General features: G+C 40.5%; 1 protein-coding gene across 1 annotated transcript in view; it reads left to right on the forward strand.

Moving 5' to 3' along the window:
* Window positions 1-11,865: 11,865 nt before the first annotated feature.
* The window catches only part of pkd1a (polycystic kidney disease 1a), a 76,577-nt gene continuing 71,158 nt past the window's right edge, over window positions 11,866-17,284 (forward strand). Inside the window, exon 1 of the mRNA XM_030423466.1 lies at window positions 11,866-12,418. Coding sequence (XP_030279326.1) covers window positions 12,144-12,418 — 275 coding nt within the window. The 5' untranslated portion in view covers window positions 11,866-12,143. The remainder of the gene's footprint in view (window positions 12,419-17,284) is intronic.

The raw sequence follows: 17,284 nt of genomic DNA on the forward strand, positions 1-17,284 counted from the left end.
TACATATAACATAGTTTGTACACAAACCAGAACAGTGCAGTTGCCGGTTATGTCTATTAAACAACTGGATTACCAGATCTTTCTGGGTTAATGTATTCCGACACTTCAGTCACACTAGACCCTTACCGAAGAGGGAATAGGGTCATGGTGGGTGTTAGAATATAATGAGCAGTTCTTAATGTATAACTCATAGTGAATGTTGAAATTGGTTGAATAACTGACCAACAAGGGGCAGCTGGGAACAATGTAATGATTTCATATATTTCTAAGGAAGAGGAAAAAAAAAAAACAGTCCCAGCTGTCTGTGTTGACGCTTCCAAGGAAATTTGCCCCAGAGCTTATTTCCAGAAAATGTGGTTTAGGACTGCTGGTTGGATTTAGTCTGCTTTACAAAGCTGCAAGGTCATTGGCCTGATGACATTCTCTCATTCATTCTGCGTGTAGTGAAAGCAAATCCAACCCAGCAGCAAATGTTTGGACCTCACTTTAAGCATGCTATCCATCTCATCCTTGACTTGGCCATTCTGGTGTGTTGAAAGCAAGGTCAAGTGGAAATTTGTTCTGTAACACCATAAGACTCCCACTGGCATGTTCTGAAACTATCCACCTGCCCAGAAGAATAGACAGGAGGACTGGCTGTATTTCCTGTGTAATGTTGGCCATGTTGTGAGGTCCTTTGAGAAAGTTATCACAGTCAAAAGCTAAAAAAAAAAAAAGAACCCAGTGTTATTTTGTATACCCTGTGTCCTTGATAAATGTAAATGGCAACATAAAAATCACAATAATACTTTAACAAGAAAAAAACCCCGAAACTATTGATTTTGTACTTAAGGTCCTTTCTATCCATCATGATGGGGGTCTCACCTTCTCTGCTGGTTTTGGTGATGTAAAGATAATTGTTTGTGTTTGCTCTTCATTATTGAAAAGATGGAAATGTCCTTTTTCACATTAATTGTCTTTTCTTGAAAGCTAGAGTCGTTGCTGGTGAGCTATAAGATGAGCCCACAGAGGATGCTGCTGCTGCCGTCTTCATCCCTGTGGGCAGGATTAATGTGAAGCGCTTTTGAGGATGTGGGGGCTCCTGCTGATGTGAATTCAAATTGCTTTGAATGATGGCTCACCAATACGAAATCAGATTTCCGATGCAAGCACGCTGTCAGCCCAGGAGAGATGCCTTTCTAAGCTAAGAAACATAGAAGTGGGTCGGATCTATATCAAGAACATTTGTACTTTTTGCACGGTCATAAACTTAAACTTGAAGTTCACTAAAAGGTGAACAAAGGACATTATGCGACATGAAACAAATCACAGTAAAATGTGTAAAACTAACTCTTTCCACAAAATCACAAACAAAATCTACATCACTAAAATCAGCCTTATACAATGGAAATATATTTTCTATGTATTTAGATCTAATTAATCAACATTTTGAGTTGTTCTGTCATCATTTGTTTCATTTAACCAATGCTGAGACCATATTTTCACCTTGTAATTACTTATTACAGTAGTAGGAAGAGTTGACACAAGCTAAGCTTTGCAATTAATCACGTGTTGGAATATATCATTTCTGTTATAATGTACTTACTGTGTATTATGAATATTTGTAAAATGATATGTTCTTGATATATATTGACACCAATTATTGTCATTTTGATTATGTGTATACATCATCTCATAAAATATGCAAAATGCTTTAAGTAATAGATCATTGAATAATAGTTATTACCAATGTATTAAAGTATTGCTCAGTCATGTTTATGCAAATGACTGTCAATCATTAAAGGGTAACGCTGCCAATTTTACAAATTAGAGGGTGTTTACAGGTCTTGGGAAGCATTATTCTGATAAATCCCTCTGTGATGTCACTCAGTGGATAAGTTGCACTGTGGGTAATGTAGTCAGCAGGTTTTGAAAAGGAAGAAAAATGTGTGGAATAAAAAAGATCTCTGGTTCTGCTGTATTGAATTTGATCATTTGTTTTTAAACTGCCCATAAGGAGTCCAACAGTGTTGCAGGAGAGCAATGTTAGCCCAGTGCACTGCTTTTCAAAACCTGCTTACTACATTACCCACAATGCACTGAGTGACATCACCTGAGGCAATTATAAGGATTACCTGCAGCTTCCTCTGGAGCCACAAAAGGCTTCATAACTTTTTTTTTAGCATATGCAGCTGTATTCTCCAAGACCTGTCATTTTTATGTCTTGAACTGCTGGAGTCTCCTTTAAGAACTGAGTTTATCAATACAAGGTGATGAAATGTAATATGTTCAGTTTTCATGTTACATCACAGAAAGGGCAGCACATGGTATTCTGCTTTGCTTTATGCTTTCAGGAAAGCTGCATTTCTTATTATCTCTAAATGTCATGTGTTACTAGTAGTCTACCTGTAACTCTCTCTCACCTTACACACACACACACACACACACACACACACACACATATATATACACATGAGCACACACACACTACAACTATCCTTGTCTTTCACTGGTCTGTGTCCTCCGATGTTGTATTTCCTCCTTCTGTGGCGGGAACATGGTCACAGGAAGAGGAGGACCCTTCCCCCCACTATGTAACCCTGCTCCACCACACACACTGACACAAACACACTTAAATATACACACGCGGAGTCCTTAGTTAGTATCTGAGTGTCAGGTGGGTAAAAGGTGGAAATTATGTGCCCATCTCCACAACAATCCCCTGGAGTGAAGCTATCACACAGCCCGAGGGTTGACCTTACCAGCCTGTCAAAGGGCATTATTGTCTTTTGTGCAGTGTGTATGAGAGAAAAGAAAAAAAAAAGAAAAAACAGGAAAACATGGCGGCCTAGAAAAAGAAAGAAGAATGAGCATATTGTCCTAGCACAAACGGAAAGCATCTTAATAGTCTCCTGCCCGCATTATAAAGTAATAATATTATGCATATACAAATATATCTTATTGTAACACAGGGGATTTCTGTTTGTCTGTATGTGTCTCTGATATCTCAAGAACCATCGATCCCATCTACTTCACACTTGACAGGTTTGTTGCTGAGGATCAAAGGATTAGCAGTGTTAAAATGTGCAATTTCGACAAAATACACAATACTAAATTTAATAAACAATAAACAGCGAACATTGATCTGAGCAGCGCCAATTGCATGGCTTCACAGCTGGGCTCACATGTGATCCCTCTATCATGATCGCACAGACCATATTCACACAACTGCCATTTTCCTCTGACTTCACACACAGAGTGGGAAGCTCAAAAGCCAGGGTAATGTTATACTGCTGTGTTCCAGGCTGCGAGTCATTAAAAAATGTAGAGAAATGTAGGGAGTTGGGACATATTTCAGGATGAAACAACTTATATTACCCATTTACTAACCTTAGCTCTCAACCACTTCCTTGTTAACATTACCATAATAAATGTGTCGAAGATGTACATTTATACTTCATTAATTCAAGCCATTCCTATCATATAATGTAACAATATTAAACAGTTACGTTAGCTAGGAAATGGTTAAATGTCCCTCCAGATTGTCACTATCAATTGTCTTTTCAGTTGCTGATCAATCAGGAAGGAGTTAAATTATAACGATTTCTCAGGTTCCCTACTTTTATATGACTTGCAACCTGGAACACAGCCGCACCACATTTGAGGGTTCCACCCTGAGCTTGATGTCGAATGAAAGTGGCCACTATGTGAATATGGTCTATGGGGAAGCAGATGTAAATAAAATCAAGATTAGGCTGATGCAGCAAGTTTTTGTTTTTAAAGACAAAACTAAGATGGTGTTTTAATTGATCTCCTTCAAACCCACCCTTGATTCAGTTAAAAAGACTTTTCCATTGTATAATTTGTGTTTAACATTGGCCATCACCTTCACTTTGTGTATTCTGATGCATATTTTGGATCCACCTTCTGATAAATGCACAGCCTTGGTGACGGTATGCACTCTGTGAGTGCTCTCTGGCCGAGTCTATTTATTTTTTTGTCTACATTTCTCCCGCAGCAGGTTCATGCTCACCTTTCTTAAGTCCAATGCAGGCATGTAAGTCTAATATCGAGTTTAAACCACTTACCTGTGGCCTTGGTGCATTCGCAGGCTACTGCTGCGTCTTAGAGAAGCTCAATGAAAAAATGCTTTCTCTTCTTTTATGCAAGCTTACGATTGTGTAGCAGACAATGTTGGGATTAAAAGGTGCTGCAAATCTTTATTGTCATCATCATTTCAACGTTTGTATCCCTTTGTATCCCTGTACTTTACTGTATGAGAAGTGTAGTTTCTCTGACTTATGCAGACCGTTAGTACAATATAAATAAAGAAAAAAAGTTTTTATGTCTTTAGCCTTGCATCACATAAATAACAGGCTATTTGAAGCTTGAAGGTTAGCATGGGTCCATTACACAAAAGTGATTTCTGAGCATTGCTTAGATTTAAATGGCGGCATTGTTCTGCAGAGCTCTCACATACTTTTATGTGCGTTGCAACTGAGTTTATTATTGACACATGTCGTAATTAAGGCAAGAGAATGATCTAACATTTTAGATTTTAAGTTGCAAATATCTTGAAAAAAGCTATCAAATGGCTGTCAGAAGATCTGTTATCATCCGGAAAGATCACATTTGGTTGACTATATGATTGTAAGCAGAATGAATAAAGAGAAAGCAGTTTTTGCCAACGCATTAATAAAAGGGGTCATTTGTAAATTATGCCAGAATTATGGTTTAAACCATTCAGAATCATGCTAGCCAGTCCCAGACTGTCATGTCTCCTAATGCCACCTCGTACCGCGAGTGATAATAGTCTGATCGCCCCTGTAGTTTAAACTGTGAGATGAAAAAATCTACTGAGTCTAATAAGTACACCACATAAACTCACACAATGTTCACAAAAACAGTCTTGGTGTGTCTTTCTACAATCACCACCATTAATTTACTGCGTAAGATGTGGAAATCTTCCAGCTCCACATTCCTTATTTGGCATTTTTTTCCTGCCGATGCCCTTCTTTCTGTCACTCCTCTGCGGCTCCACCTCTTTCCTGTCACCTTCCAGCCGCGTTTTCTCATTCCCACACTCACAGTCCTGATTTTTTTTCCTGATATTTACTGTATTTCTAATCGTTTTTGTTCCTCCATTTATGCCAAGAAGGAAAAACAGACACACATTTAAACACAACACAACACCACCACAAAATCCTTCAGTAATAGCAGTGGCTTTTGTACCGCTCTGTATATCATATGGATTTTTCAATGCGTGGTCGCCCAGTGTCTCATGTCTCAAAGGGATTTATACGCCCACGGCAGCGACAGTGTAAGCAGAACAGAAAGAAAGTCCTGAACACACACCTTACATGCCAGCATCCGATGAGCTCAGCATAGATGGAGGTCGGGTAATGAAGACCATTTTCCCACCCAAGGACAAACTAGAATTAGATCTTACAGGTGGATGTTGAAGTGGAGGTGGGCTAGTTAAACACAATGGGAGCAATTGCAGAAATGGGTTAGGGTTCGCACTCTTTACTTCTCTTCTTCCATTTGTGGCTATTAATAGATAACCACAGAGGAGAAAACATTACACACCAGCAGTTGGATCAAACAATCACTTCATCTGAATCCTTCTTAGAGGCCTGGCCAGGTGCAACTACAGTATTTTGTAATATATATATATTTGTAAACTGTTGCAGAAAATCCAATGACGGTACATACGATCAAAATGTATTGCATTTTATTTTTTACCCAGGCAATGATTTATAACCTACTTTTTTTGTGGAAGAAGTACTCATATTGTCCTCAGGGATGGACTGGAATAATAACATCAGTCCAGGCCAAACTCAACAATCCCTCTATTCAAACCAGACCACGCACTGTAAGCCTTTTGTTGAACTATACTTTATGTTTACTGTTTATGCCAGTAACGAATAGAGAAATGCAGCGAAGTGTCTTCCTTTTGAAGAGTCATATCACATCTATAAATGATGGAATAATTATTGATCTTTACCATTTTTGTGGACTTTTGAGGTGATTGTTCTACAGCATGGTGCTTCCTCAGAGGTCTGACTGGACTAGTAGCAGAAGTATACGGGTCGTTACTCAGGAAACAACTCAGGAAAGACAGGCTGTGTTATGATGTGATTTTTATATGCTGAGGGCAGCCCCACTGGAAGGTTATGGCTGTTTTTTCCTCTTCTAAACACCAATCATGTCGCCTGCTCATGAAAATATCTGTAATCTAACAGCACTTATCTTATCTCCTCTGCGCTTTTCTCCTCTTAATGTATTCACGTTCAGCTCTACCCTTTCACTTTGTCTTGTGTTGTCCATTTCTGCACCACACTGAGGCTGCTCACACTGCACACACTGACGTCTAGCTCATATCATCAGGGTAGAAAGCAGGCGCTGGGGGGAGCAGAAAAGCAAAATGCAAATTCCGTCATTATCTACCCTGCTCAGTCTGATGCTGGTGGAAAGTCAGGCGAAGTTTTGTAATCCACAAAACATTTCTGGAGCTTCACAGCAAAACAGCGTTGCAACATTCTTGTAAGCAACTGAAGTAGATGAGGACCAAAAAAAAAAAAACATTAAATGGATCCATACAGCTTCTCTGGTGTTATCAAAGTCTCTGGAAGGCAAAAAATCCCAAATTAATCTAAAAACACAAGGAGAGTTTTTTATAATAAAGTATATATCATACTATTGAAATATTGTTACTGATGCATGACCATAAAAGCAGTGTTTTAATGGTGGCTGTGACTCAGGGGTAGAGCCAGCGTCTCGTAATCAGAAGGCCGCTGGTTCGATTCCCCTGGTCTGCATGTGGAAGTGTCCTTGGGCAAGATACTGAACCCCAAACTGCTCCTGATGTGCTGGTCGGCCCCTTGCATGGGAGTCACACATCAGTGTAAGTATGAAGTACTGTAAGTCTGCTAAATGCCTCAAAACGTAAATGTAATGGTGGTGGAGGTCGAGCTCATTTTAAGCACTTACATAAACGTGGTGGTGTAACATACAGTATGTAATCATCAATTCAATAACAATACTGTCTGTTGTTAGATCTCTGTCTCAGCTAGATATTAATACATTCAAGTGTTTGTGAGGCTGACAGAGTGGAGCTGCATTCTGGTCTTTCTCGTACAGTGTGTTCACTGTTGTGTAGCAGACAGGTGAAAGCAATGAAAAGCTTCCTGAACTGCAAACATCATTAACTGGCATGGTTTGTGTACGGCTAAGGACAGGAAGGCTCTACAGCTGGTGATTAAAAACTTCCCAGAACATCGTAGGTACCCATCTACAGAGCATCAGTGACAGCGGTGAGGTGAGATGTCTGCAGAGAATAAGGACACTAAAAGACACCCACCTCAGCCACCGATGTTTCCTGAAACAATTTTCCGTCCTTATTCCTAATTTCTCCAATTCAAAATGTTCACTAGTGCTCAAAGTCACCACTAACTATAGCTGTTAGATACATGTAGGGGAGTAAAAAGTACAATATTTCCCCCTGAAATAGAGTGAAGTTGTGTGAAAACATTACCTCAGATGTCTTCAGTTACTCTCCACTGCTGCTCTAGATTCATATAATGACCTCATGTAGGGACCCCTGTCCCCAAGATGGGAACCACTGACTCGAGAGAAATGAAAGATTTTCACTTTCTTCATCTCCACCTCCTTCTTTATGTGAGGCGTCTTCTTCTCCTAACTCTCTCTGGCTTTCTATGACCGTATCATCTTTTTTCCCAGATCCCATCTAACATGCATCTCCGTCTCCCTCCCCAGACCCTCCTCGCTCTCTCCTTCTGCATTCTCTCCTCATCCGTCGTCCTCCCTGCTCCCCTCCTCTCCCCCTCTCTTCCTGTAGCCCTACAATAACACAGACAGAGGCCTCAGTAAGTGTTGTTTTCCTGGCCGGACTGGAGGACCCTCCCCATATCCAAACAGGAGCCATGCTCATTTTACCTTCACCCTGGCCCAGACTGGACCAGTCCAGGCCAGACAAATACAGAATACTACGTTTCATGCATTTAGTGTTATGATCAACCAAGAGGTGATCCACTCAATATCTATAGTACTCAAATTTTTAGATATATGTGGTTAAATAGGGATGGACTAGGACAGACTGGGAGGCTAAAATCCAAATATAACTAAGTACATCTTCATGTTTTAGTAGAAACTGACAATATATAGGACATAAAAGACTCAAGCTTTTCAGCTGGTGCTTAATGTAGTGAACTGTGTTCCAGTGTCCTGCAGATGAAACTCCTGGCACATGTAAAATTAAAACAACACCAATTTATAGTGCTGTTTTAGCTCTATAGGGATGTCCAGCACTTTGGTCCAGGCGGAAACCACTGGATGCATCGGCATGAAAGGATAACAGCCCAGTCGCCAAGCGCTAGAAGTTAACACTTCTTCAAAGCACATTTAGATCTAAGGTTGACATTTGTACAAACTTGGCATATCACATTCACATTATACCTCTATTGGCCACCTTTCACATGACATGGAGGTGACGGTGGTGGGTGTTACCTCAAGCTAACAACGTGATATTTCCAGTTATTTTGTAGTTTTCACAGGAAGTAGGTCCGTCCCCATCCCTGCGTTGTGACAAGAGAGAAATCGAAAATTCAACCCAAACAAACATAAAGTTGCAACATGAGAAAACATTCAGTTATTACTTGAAGGATTTATGGTCACCGGCAGCAATCCTGTGACTTTGGTGATCCTGGAAGCACCAGCAGGTTGACATTTGTGTAATTTATAGAGAATGTCTGGAATAGATCACAAAGTTTGCCACTATATATCGCAAATATTTGGATAGTTTTCAATTGTTACATTCTCAATTAATTTATCAATTAATACATTGCCAGTTTATGGTCTTTTTTTCTCAGTGCACAGCAGGCAAGTTGAACATTCAAAAATGTTTGTCAAGGGTTTGTCTACAGGCAGGAACACAATTCAACAAACATGAGGAATTAAGTTTCTAATCGTAAATGAATGACACATGAATATTTTAGTAGTAATAATACCGGTGAATGGTGAGGCTTGCAGTCATAGGCTGCATTTACAGTGGGGATGGGGGGAACATGTCCCCACCGTTTGTGAGGTGAGCAATTTTGTCCCAGTCACTTTTTAAAAGCATAATTAGTCAAAAATAAATGTAAAAAAAAACAGCATGTACCAAGAAATGTTAGCTAAAAGATATTATATTATAAGAAATGTTCATTGTTTCCTCTTCAGGGAGCGCTCTAGTGCTCAGATTTGCCTGACTGTGTTAACAGATCCTTTTGTGTCTTGTATAATCTGGGTTTTGAAGCGTGTTGAGGCTCTCAATCTAATTATAGGTCATGCAATTAAACTTGACATGAATTGTGTCCTTTCCCTTTCTCCTTGCCCCTGAACAGCTCCACTCATATACCGGCTCTGTGTCTTCCAGAGAGGCTGCACTCCACCCTCAACTCCAACGCCTGGGATTCAGGAGCTCACGGCCGTGGTTGATGCGTATGAAGACACCCTGGTGAGGAAACATCTGAAGGGTTCATCGTTAAACACCTGTCACCAAATGAAGGGACGAGTGTCATCTCGAAGGGAAATCCTGCCAGTCCGGAACACGTCGGACAAGACTGGCTTCAAAGTAAAACTCAGTCTTTTTTTTTAAAAGAAGAAATATTTCAGGATGTCATGTCTAATGATGTCTTTATCTGATAGGGGACATACATGTTCTGACACGTCTCCCTTTTATCTTTTTCTGGTTTTCTCTTTCAATTTATTTCACAATTTCAGGTCATTTCTTGTCAAAATGATTCTACTTTATCAATAATACTTTCACTCATTACTCCATTACGTTTCTACATATAATTAACAAGCCGTTACACAGCCCAACCTACAGAACTAATTTTAGTTCACTGAAGCTGGAAAGTTTCAAATGATATCAGTTAGTATCAGCTTGTATTTGGGGGAAACGTCTGGAATTTTTCCACTTGTTTGAAAGGTGCAGCCATAAAAACACTCTTAACATCATTCAGCCTCAATAAAGAGTTGGAACTTATACGGAATACAAGTCAGAAACAGGGGTTATTTCTAACAAAACGAAAATCTGGTCTTCCATTGGATTATACTTTTTGAAAGTTACTTGGCTGAGAACATTTGGTACATCCGCTCTTCCACTCACACACGTTTTGCTTCTCAGATATGAACTCAGCGATGAAAAGCTGCCAACGAGGATAAGAGAGCGCAAGAGTTATTGTGGGTCTCGTCTTTTCTTTGTGCAGAGCACCAGATGCCTGCAGGGAGTGTGGGTGGGCTCCGGCCAAGTCAAATACCCAGGAATCACCTCTAAAACGTGCCCTGCACGGCCTCAGGAGAATACTGCAGAGAGGAGACGGGAGGGCTTGTTTTTTAAAATGTAAAAAACATGAAGTTTTACGACTGTCAATTCACCATCAAATCACAGCAGAGCGGTGTCATTTCTGCACTTCAGTGAGATGGAAAATGTCACATCTCTACGGGTGATGAAGGCCATGTTTTAGTTATATCACTGCCTCAAGATGCCAAAGTGTCTGCTTCACAGGGATTTCCTACTTTTCACCTGAAAATTTTATATGTTTTCGTTACTTTGATGTTTTATCCTCTAAGTAATTTCAGAGTACATCCATGCAGGGTCGAGGTTTTGCTTCCGAGGTACAGCACTCTTCAACCTGCACGTAGCTCGTCTCAGGCAGAGAGACTGTCACACACACACACATATACACATGCACATAATGATGCTGCTTTGGCAAAATTGTACGTTGGTTATTCTGCCAATAAAGCATCTACTGTATAAATGCATGTGCAGCTGAATTGATTTGGCTTGTGCTGAAGCTGGAAGGATGCTCACTTGGCTTAACCTCATATGGAGTTTTTTATGCCCAGAGACGTTCTGATAAAACTTCAAAAGAGACCTGCCAGCTGAGAAACCTCCATCACCTCTCCGAAGCACTTGTGAGGACAGCGTGGAGGGAAAAAAGGAGAAAGTTTCAAATGTATAACACAAAGTGTTAATGTTGACTGAGCAGCGAGTCATGTCAGCCATAGTATCTGGTTGGAAAACAAATCAAGAGGGCAGAAACAGGAGTTGAAGCCCAAAGTAGAGAGGCTTCCCGACTACACCTGATCCCAAAGTCCAGTTTGTTTAATAAGTGTGAACAGGTGTGAAAAGCAACTGTGCTCAAACCTGGAAGTGCACTGCTATGGCTGCTATGCTATGTGTTGATGATGCAAGAGTGGCCCTTCTTCGTCTTTGTGTATTTTAGCAGATCACAAACCAACTAGTGTACATACAAAAGTGTGTCTGCGGTCTGGAATGCCTTTATTAAGGCAGTCATAATGTGGCACGCTACAAAACAGTCCTAATGTGCAATGAGCTCCACACCCTCAGGGTCCCTCAAAGCCTCATATTAATTGGATGTCAGTTGGTTTCCACTATCTTCATTTACTCATAATAGACTGCATATCTGTTTGGGATACAAATGAATAAACAAGCTGTTCTCAAAGGAAATTAAGGTCCGATAACACTGTTTGAAGCTAGAAAGGTGGCAGGGTCCGCCACATATAAACAGATACATATAAAAGTACAACAGTATGAAACTGTGTTGTCCTTTAAGGTCAGTTTGTTTATTCAGATTATTCCATCATAAAAAACAAAGAGTTGTTCATTCAGTTTGTTTAGGCATTAAAAAAAAACATTCAATGAAGATCTTTATCTGCTTATTAAACAGTTTTTTTTTCTCAGAACTACACAGCGCACCTTTAATAATTGGAGTGGGAATGAGCGACCACGCAGCTGTGTGCCTGCTCCCAGCGGCGGATCGAGGAACTGCACCCAGTGGGAGGAGGAGAAGGAGGAGGAGGAGGAGAGAGGAAGTTCTCCAAAACTTTTTTTCCTTGAAAGGATTGTGGAGCTGCCCCGTTAGATTTTCAGTGGAAGGGGATCCGACCAGAAGATTAAAGAAGACGTAAGAGGAGAAAAACGGTGACAAATATTGACATCCCACCTTCTGTTTGTGTTTCCTCACATGAGAGGGGGAGCGGGACGCGTGTGTTCGCCTTTTGTCCCGTGTATCCAGTTCCTTCTTCCCACACTGAGAGGACTTACACCATCAGAGGCGATGAGATGTGAGTGAGCTATGCCTTGTGGAAATGGACAGACTTTATCCAAGCGAAAACATGGCGTCTGCGTCCCGAGGTTTAGCTTCTTTTCCAGTCTGCTCGTGGCGCTCTGCTGCCTGGAGGCGTGGGGCTCCGGGCCGCAGGGGGACGGCGGCAGGACTTGCAGCCCGTGTCCCGTTAACTGCAGCTGCGCGCCGGCCGTGCTCCAGCCGTCCTGCGTCGTCAACTGCTCCAACATCGGGCTGGAGAGGGCCCCAGCTGCGGCCGACATCCCGCCGGCCACCAGCGTGCTGTGAGTAACCAGAGCAGGGATGTACAGTGGAGGATACATCCACAATCACATGCAGGGTTTAGTGGGTGGAGGAGGTTTCTTGCCAGAAAAGAAAGTTTTTAATAGATGTTTGCTCATGTTGGTGTTTGTCTGCCATAGTGTGACTATAGAGGGTACAACAATGTTGTTATTGACACCGCATCATTCATCAGGAAACTTGAGAGAATTTAATTTTTTCTCTGCTTTGTTGTTGTTGTTGTTGTTGTTGTTGTTGTTGTTGTTGAGTTGAAAGAAAGATTGTTCAAGCGACTGGTTGAAAACAAATCCGTTTTGGTTATTGATTATGATCATTGGCGTCACTAAGGAGGCATCAAGGCCAAACATTATGGTGGATCCAGCTTTTTTTCATGTACATTTAGGTACTACTTTTACTACATGTTGTATCGTTGGTAATTGGTCACCTATATCTGTTTTGTATTATTATTATTATTATTAGTATTATTATTATTATTATTATTATTTTTACTTCTGTTAGTTGAACGAACGCAGCCACTTGAATATGTTGACCTTTGGCTCTAGGAAACTGGGAAAGGCCTCTTTTTGACAGAAATGTTTATGATGATATGAATGATTAATGTATGAAGCAAGAAAATAATGTGCAGCTCAGCCAGTAATGACTAAATCATGAGCCGGTTGCAGTCATGTCAAGGCACTCTGACAGATGTGGCGAGCGGAGTATTGTGGGAGTGAAAACTCTTGCACCAAGTCATCATTGTGCATCACTTTACGCTTTTTAAAAACAAAGGACAGAAGAATGTGCAGAGGTATTTCAAGGAAACGATGCAAACTTCGATGCTTTAAAAAAAAGCAGTACTGCAGGACTTTTCTTTACGAGGTGACCTCTTTTGTGTGGCGCAGGCTTCTGTGACACTGCGTGTGTGCATGTGTCTGTGTTTGAGTGTGTGTCTCAGTTTGTGTGCGTGTATGTGTGTCTCAGTTTGCTAGTTTAAAGTCGGTCAGCAGAGACGCTTAACGTGGTGTTTGTGGTGCAGATCAGTCTTCAACCTCTGGTGCTGCTGCAGCGAGAACATTCTGTTCTGTGCCGATGGAAGACATATGTTATCAATTATTTATTTCCCCTTACACTACCTTCTTTTATTTAACCTTATCTCGTGCACCAGGCTCGACGTGCGCGTACATTGTTTTGGAACTTCTTTAATTCAGAGTCCTGGCTAATCGGGCACGGGAATATCATTTAAATAATTTTTTAGAAAACTGTGTTTCAGCTGGAATTCTTGAAAATAAAAGCCAGCGGGCGTATTGGTAATATTTGTTATTGTTTTAAAAAGTATACAAACATTTCCTTCTCATCTCAGCAGGGCTTCTTAATATCACTTGCTGTTTAGTGCGACTATCTGCACAAGAAAGGAAGAGTGTTCTGTTGGGTGCCATGTTAATCACAGACGGGCCCTGCGGCAGGATGTGTCGCTAATCACGTCAGACTCTTGTGCTAATTGCATCAGTCTAGATAAACCACCTTGGTCCTATGTACCAGCAGAAGCCATAGGTGGAGGTAACAGGCTGTGAACCGTTACTGTCCTCACTAATTTGTCCTCTTGTCTGCGACTGCCACCTTATAGACAGGAGCAGGGAATTTAAATCAGATATTTTACCTTTAATTATCTCTGATTTCATGGCCGACCGTGGCAGGAAGAGACATCCAGCCGAGACCCAGCGGAGAACTTAACAATGTTCATTTTTATAACGCTGCAGGCACTGCTCGGCCTGTATTACCTATTCACTCATTATTTGAAGAATTTTTCAAAAGGTCATACTTGCTGGGACTTAATGGCAAGACTGTCTGAGGGCAGAGAGGTGAGAAATGTGTGTGTGTATATATATATATATATATAATAAGATAGTACTACTATCTAAAGTCATCATTATCAGTGTCTTATGGTAGAGTAAAGCTTTCCCAGTGGCTAGTATGGATCTTATTATTTTTACCATCATTTCTTGCAGTAATTACAGTCAAACAGATGTTTTAGGTTTGAGAATAGGCTGTTAAAATGAGGCGCTTCATACATAAATACACTTTTCACTTCATACATAAATACACTTTTCGAGAGATTTTGACAAAATAATCATCAGTAATGTGGATATAATGACTAAGTGGGTAAAGGCAGGTATTAGAACAAAAAAGACAAGGCTTATAACAATATCAGAAATCTTAGACTAGATATGCTCTCTTATCACTTATAACAATGTAATGCTGATATATTTTTCCAGCCCTAATTCATTCCAGTGTATTATTGACACTGTTGTGTTTGGATTTGTGACTGTTGAGGAGAAAACAAAGAGTGGATCTGAACAAAACTGTCCTTTAAACATCAAGAGAAGCTGTTAAACAATAATAGGCCTGCAGCTGTGCTGGTGGTGTCTGTCTATGGACAAATGTCATGTTACCTTAGGTGTCTGCACACCATGGCCAGATAGGTGTCTGTGTGGAACACACTCAGGTAGATTATGTGTATGAGATTGCTGTCGTTTGTTTGCAGTATCAGTATCTCTAAGGTAAACTGTAGATTCTTCATAGTGTTGTTGCAGATCAAGGCCACAACTAATGATTATTTTTTATTATAAATCAAGCTGTTGATTATTTTCTCATATATGCTGTTTACAAATTAAATTTACAGCTGGATTAAAAAAACATTAAGAATTTTTGCTGGAAAAATGACTTCAAGCAACATTATTTAGAAATCGTAATTTTGCGTGATTTGCCGAACCCCACAGTTTCGGAGTGCAACTCCACTGTCGTAAATACAAATCCCAGATCTGTAGCAATGTGTGAGATGTGTCAGAGCTAACTACAAACAAAACTCCTGATGTCATACCAGTGTTATGTGTTGAAGTAAACATGTATGTAAGGCTGCGATCCAACCCTCTCACTGAAGTTACATAGTGCAGAAACAAGAGATTTTGAGGCTGTTATTTTGTATTGTAGCTTTAATCGATAAATTGATTAAAGTTAGCTGCAGATAAATCTTATGTCAATAGATAGAATACAGAAAGACAGTAGTGTGGTGTTGAAATCAAATTGTATTGAAACTTATTGTGGTTTGCACCTGGCTGTGTGTGTGCGTTATTGTGGTAAGAAGCTGGTGCAGTGTGGGGCATCACCGCTACACTTAATTAAAGTAAGGTTGTCATTAGGCAGATATCACCACTCAACAGTGCAGACACGGGCGGATGATGACTATTACCTTTCATTAGAAGACCTTTCTTCTGTGGCAAAGTGGTGAAGGCTAAATTTTGATGTTATTTTTTTTCCAACAAATACATCAACACAATGTGACCTTCATGTGCTTCTGTGAATCACTGTTGGTTATGAATATGTGAGAGAGAGGTACGGAGTGAGAGAGAAGAGAAGGCATGAGTGATGAGTGAAGTCATTTTTTTCTTTTTTTCATGCACTTCATTATTGTGTAAAGAGACCCTCATTTACTCCGCTGTGGTCCTTCTGTGTAATCATCTGGCATTTATTAGGGTCCAGATTATTGAACTCGTAAGAACAAATTCTGATTTCTGATTGGCTGTTTCACCAAGGCCTAAAAGTTTTGAAATGGGGCCGCTCTTAATTTGGTAACATTTCAGCTTAATGTTAAATTGTGTTGGCAACAACAAAACAGTAGTGTTTTGTGACAGCCAGTGACAGCTTTTACTTGCAGTTACAGTTGTAGAAACAGATTTTCATCCGATGAATTGAAAGGTGAGACAGTAATTAAATCCCACGAGAAAAGATTGAAAATTGGAAGCGATGCTGCACCCCCTCCTCTCCTCTGTGCCCCTACCTGGCCCCAAATGAAAAAAGTTTTAGACAAGCCACTGGTAAACAAAATCATCCAGTGGTAATGAAGTATTTTAACACGCCGCGGAGTGCAGCTGGAGAAAAGCATTCCCCTTACACACCAGTCCATTTGTTCCAACCCGCACACATAATAAAAATCTTTTCGCACTTCATGCAGACAGTTTATGTAACTCTGAAGTCACTTCTGGGAAATGCTTGTGGAGTGATCGCTTTACATTCTAAAGGCTCTGTAGCCTTTGTTTAGTGAGCTGATTGCTGTTGCACAAATCACCTCTATACTGTCTCTGTCCTGGGATAGCAGACAGAAGGTAAATGAAAAAATCAGTCAATATGTGTCTTGAGAGTAAATAGTCTGTTACAGCTAATCCATCCTCAGTGGAAGGCGAGGGGTTGTTGAACGTCTACAATTAATGTAATCGCTTGGTATTTCAGATCCCTGTATAATTGCTGTTATTTTCCTTTTAAAGATCTGTCACCCAGGTCAGTAGGTTATAAAAACACATTTTCTCACAAACTGATAAAATCTAGTTCTTCTGCTGAGGGAGTTGACCCTTCATATACAGAACCGCTCAAGCTGAAGTCTCGGCTCAGCTAGAAAAGAAGCCAGAGTCCATGTCAGAGTTGAATTCCATCCAACGCATAGTAGGGGAGTTCACGTTTTACATTACAGAGCCGGTTCAGAGGGCTTTTCATAAAGGCCAGGAGACCCCCACAAGGTGCTTTGCAGGTGCCTGAAAACAAACATGTTTTTTAGTAAAGAAAAATGGCCACCAAGAGGTGTGCGGCATTTGTCAGGCTGAGCTGTGTGCTGTCAGACTTGAGTCAGTCTTCATCAGTCTTCGCTGTAGTTGCCTGAGGTTCACCTGCTCGGCTCGGCTCGGCTGTGCTTTGAGATGAATGTCAGATTTTTTCAATTTAGTTTTGTTTGAAAAAGGTGAAAGGAGTGACTATCTGTACCTAGTAAATACAACTTATAATACTGTATGTAGGGCAAATGGCAAAGTATTTATTTAGTTTTC

Source organism: Sparus aurata, chromosome 1, assembly GCF_900880675.1.
Source record: "Sparus aurata chromosome 1, fSpaAur1.1, whole genome shotgun sequence".
In the NCBI taxonomy this organism is placed as follows: Eukaryota; Metazoa; Chordata; class Actinopteri; order Spariformes; family Sparidae; genus Sparus; species Sparus aurata.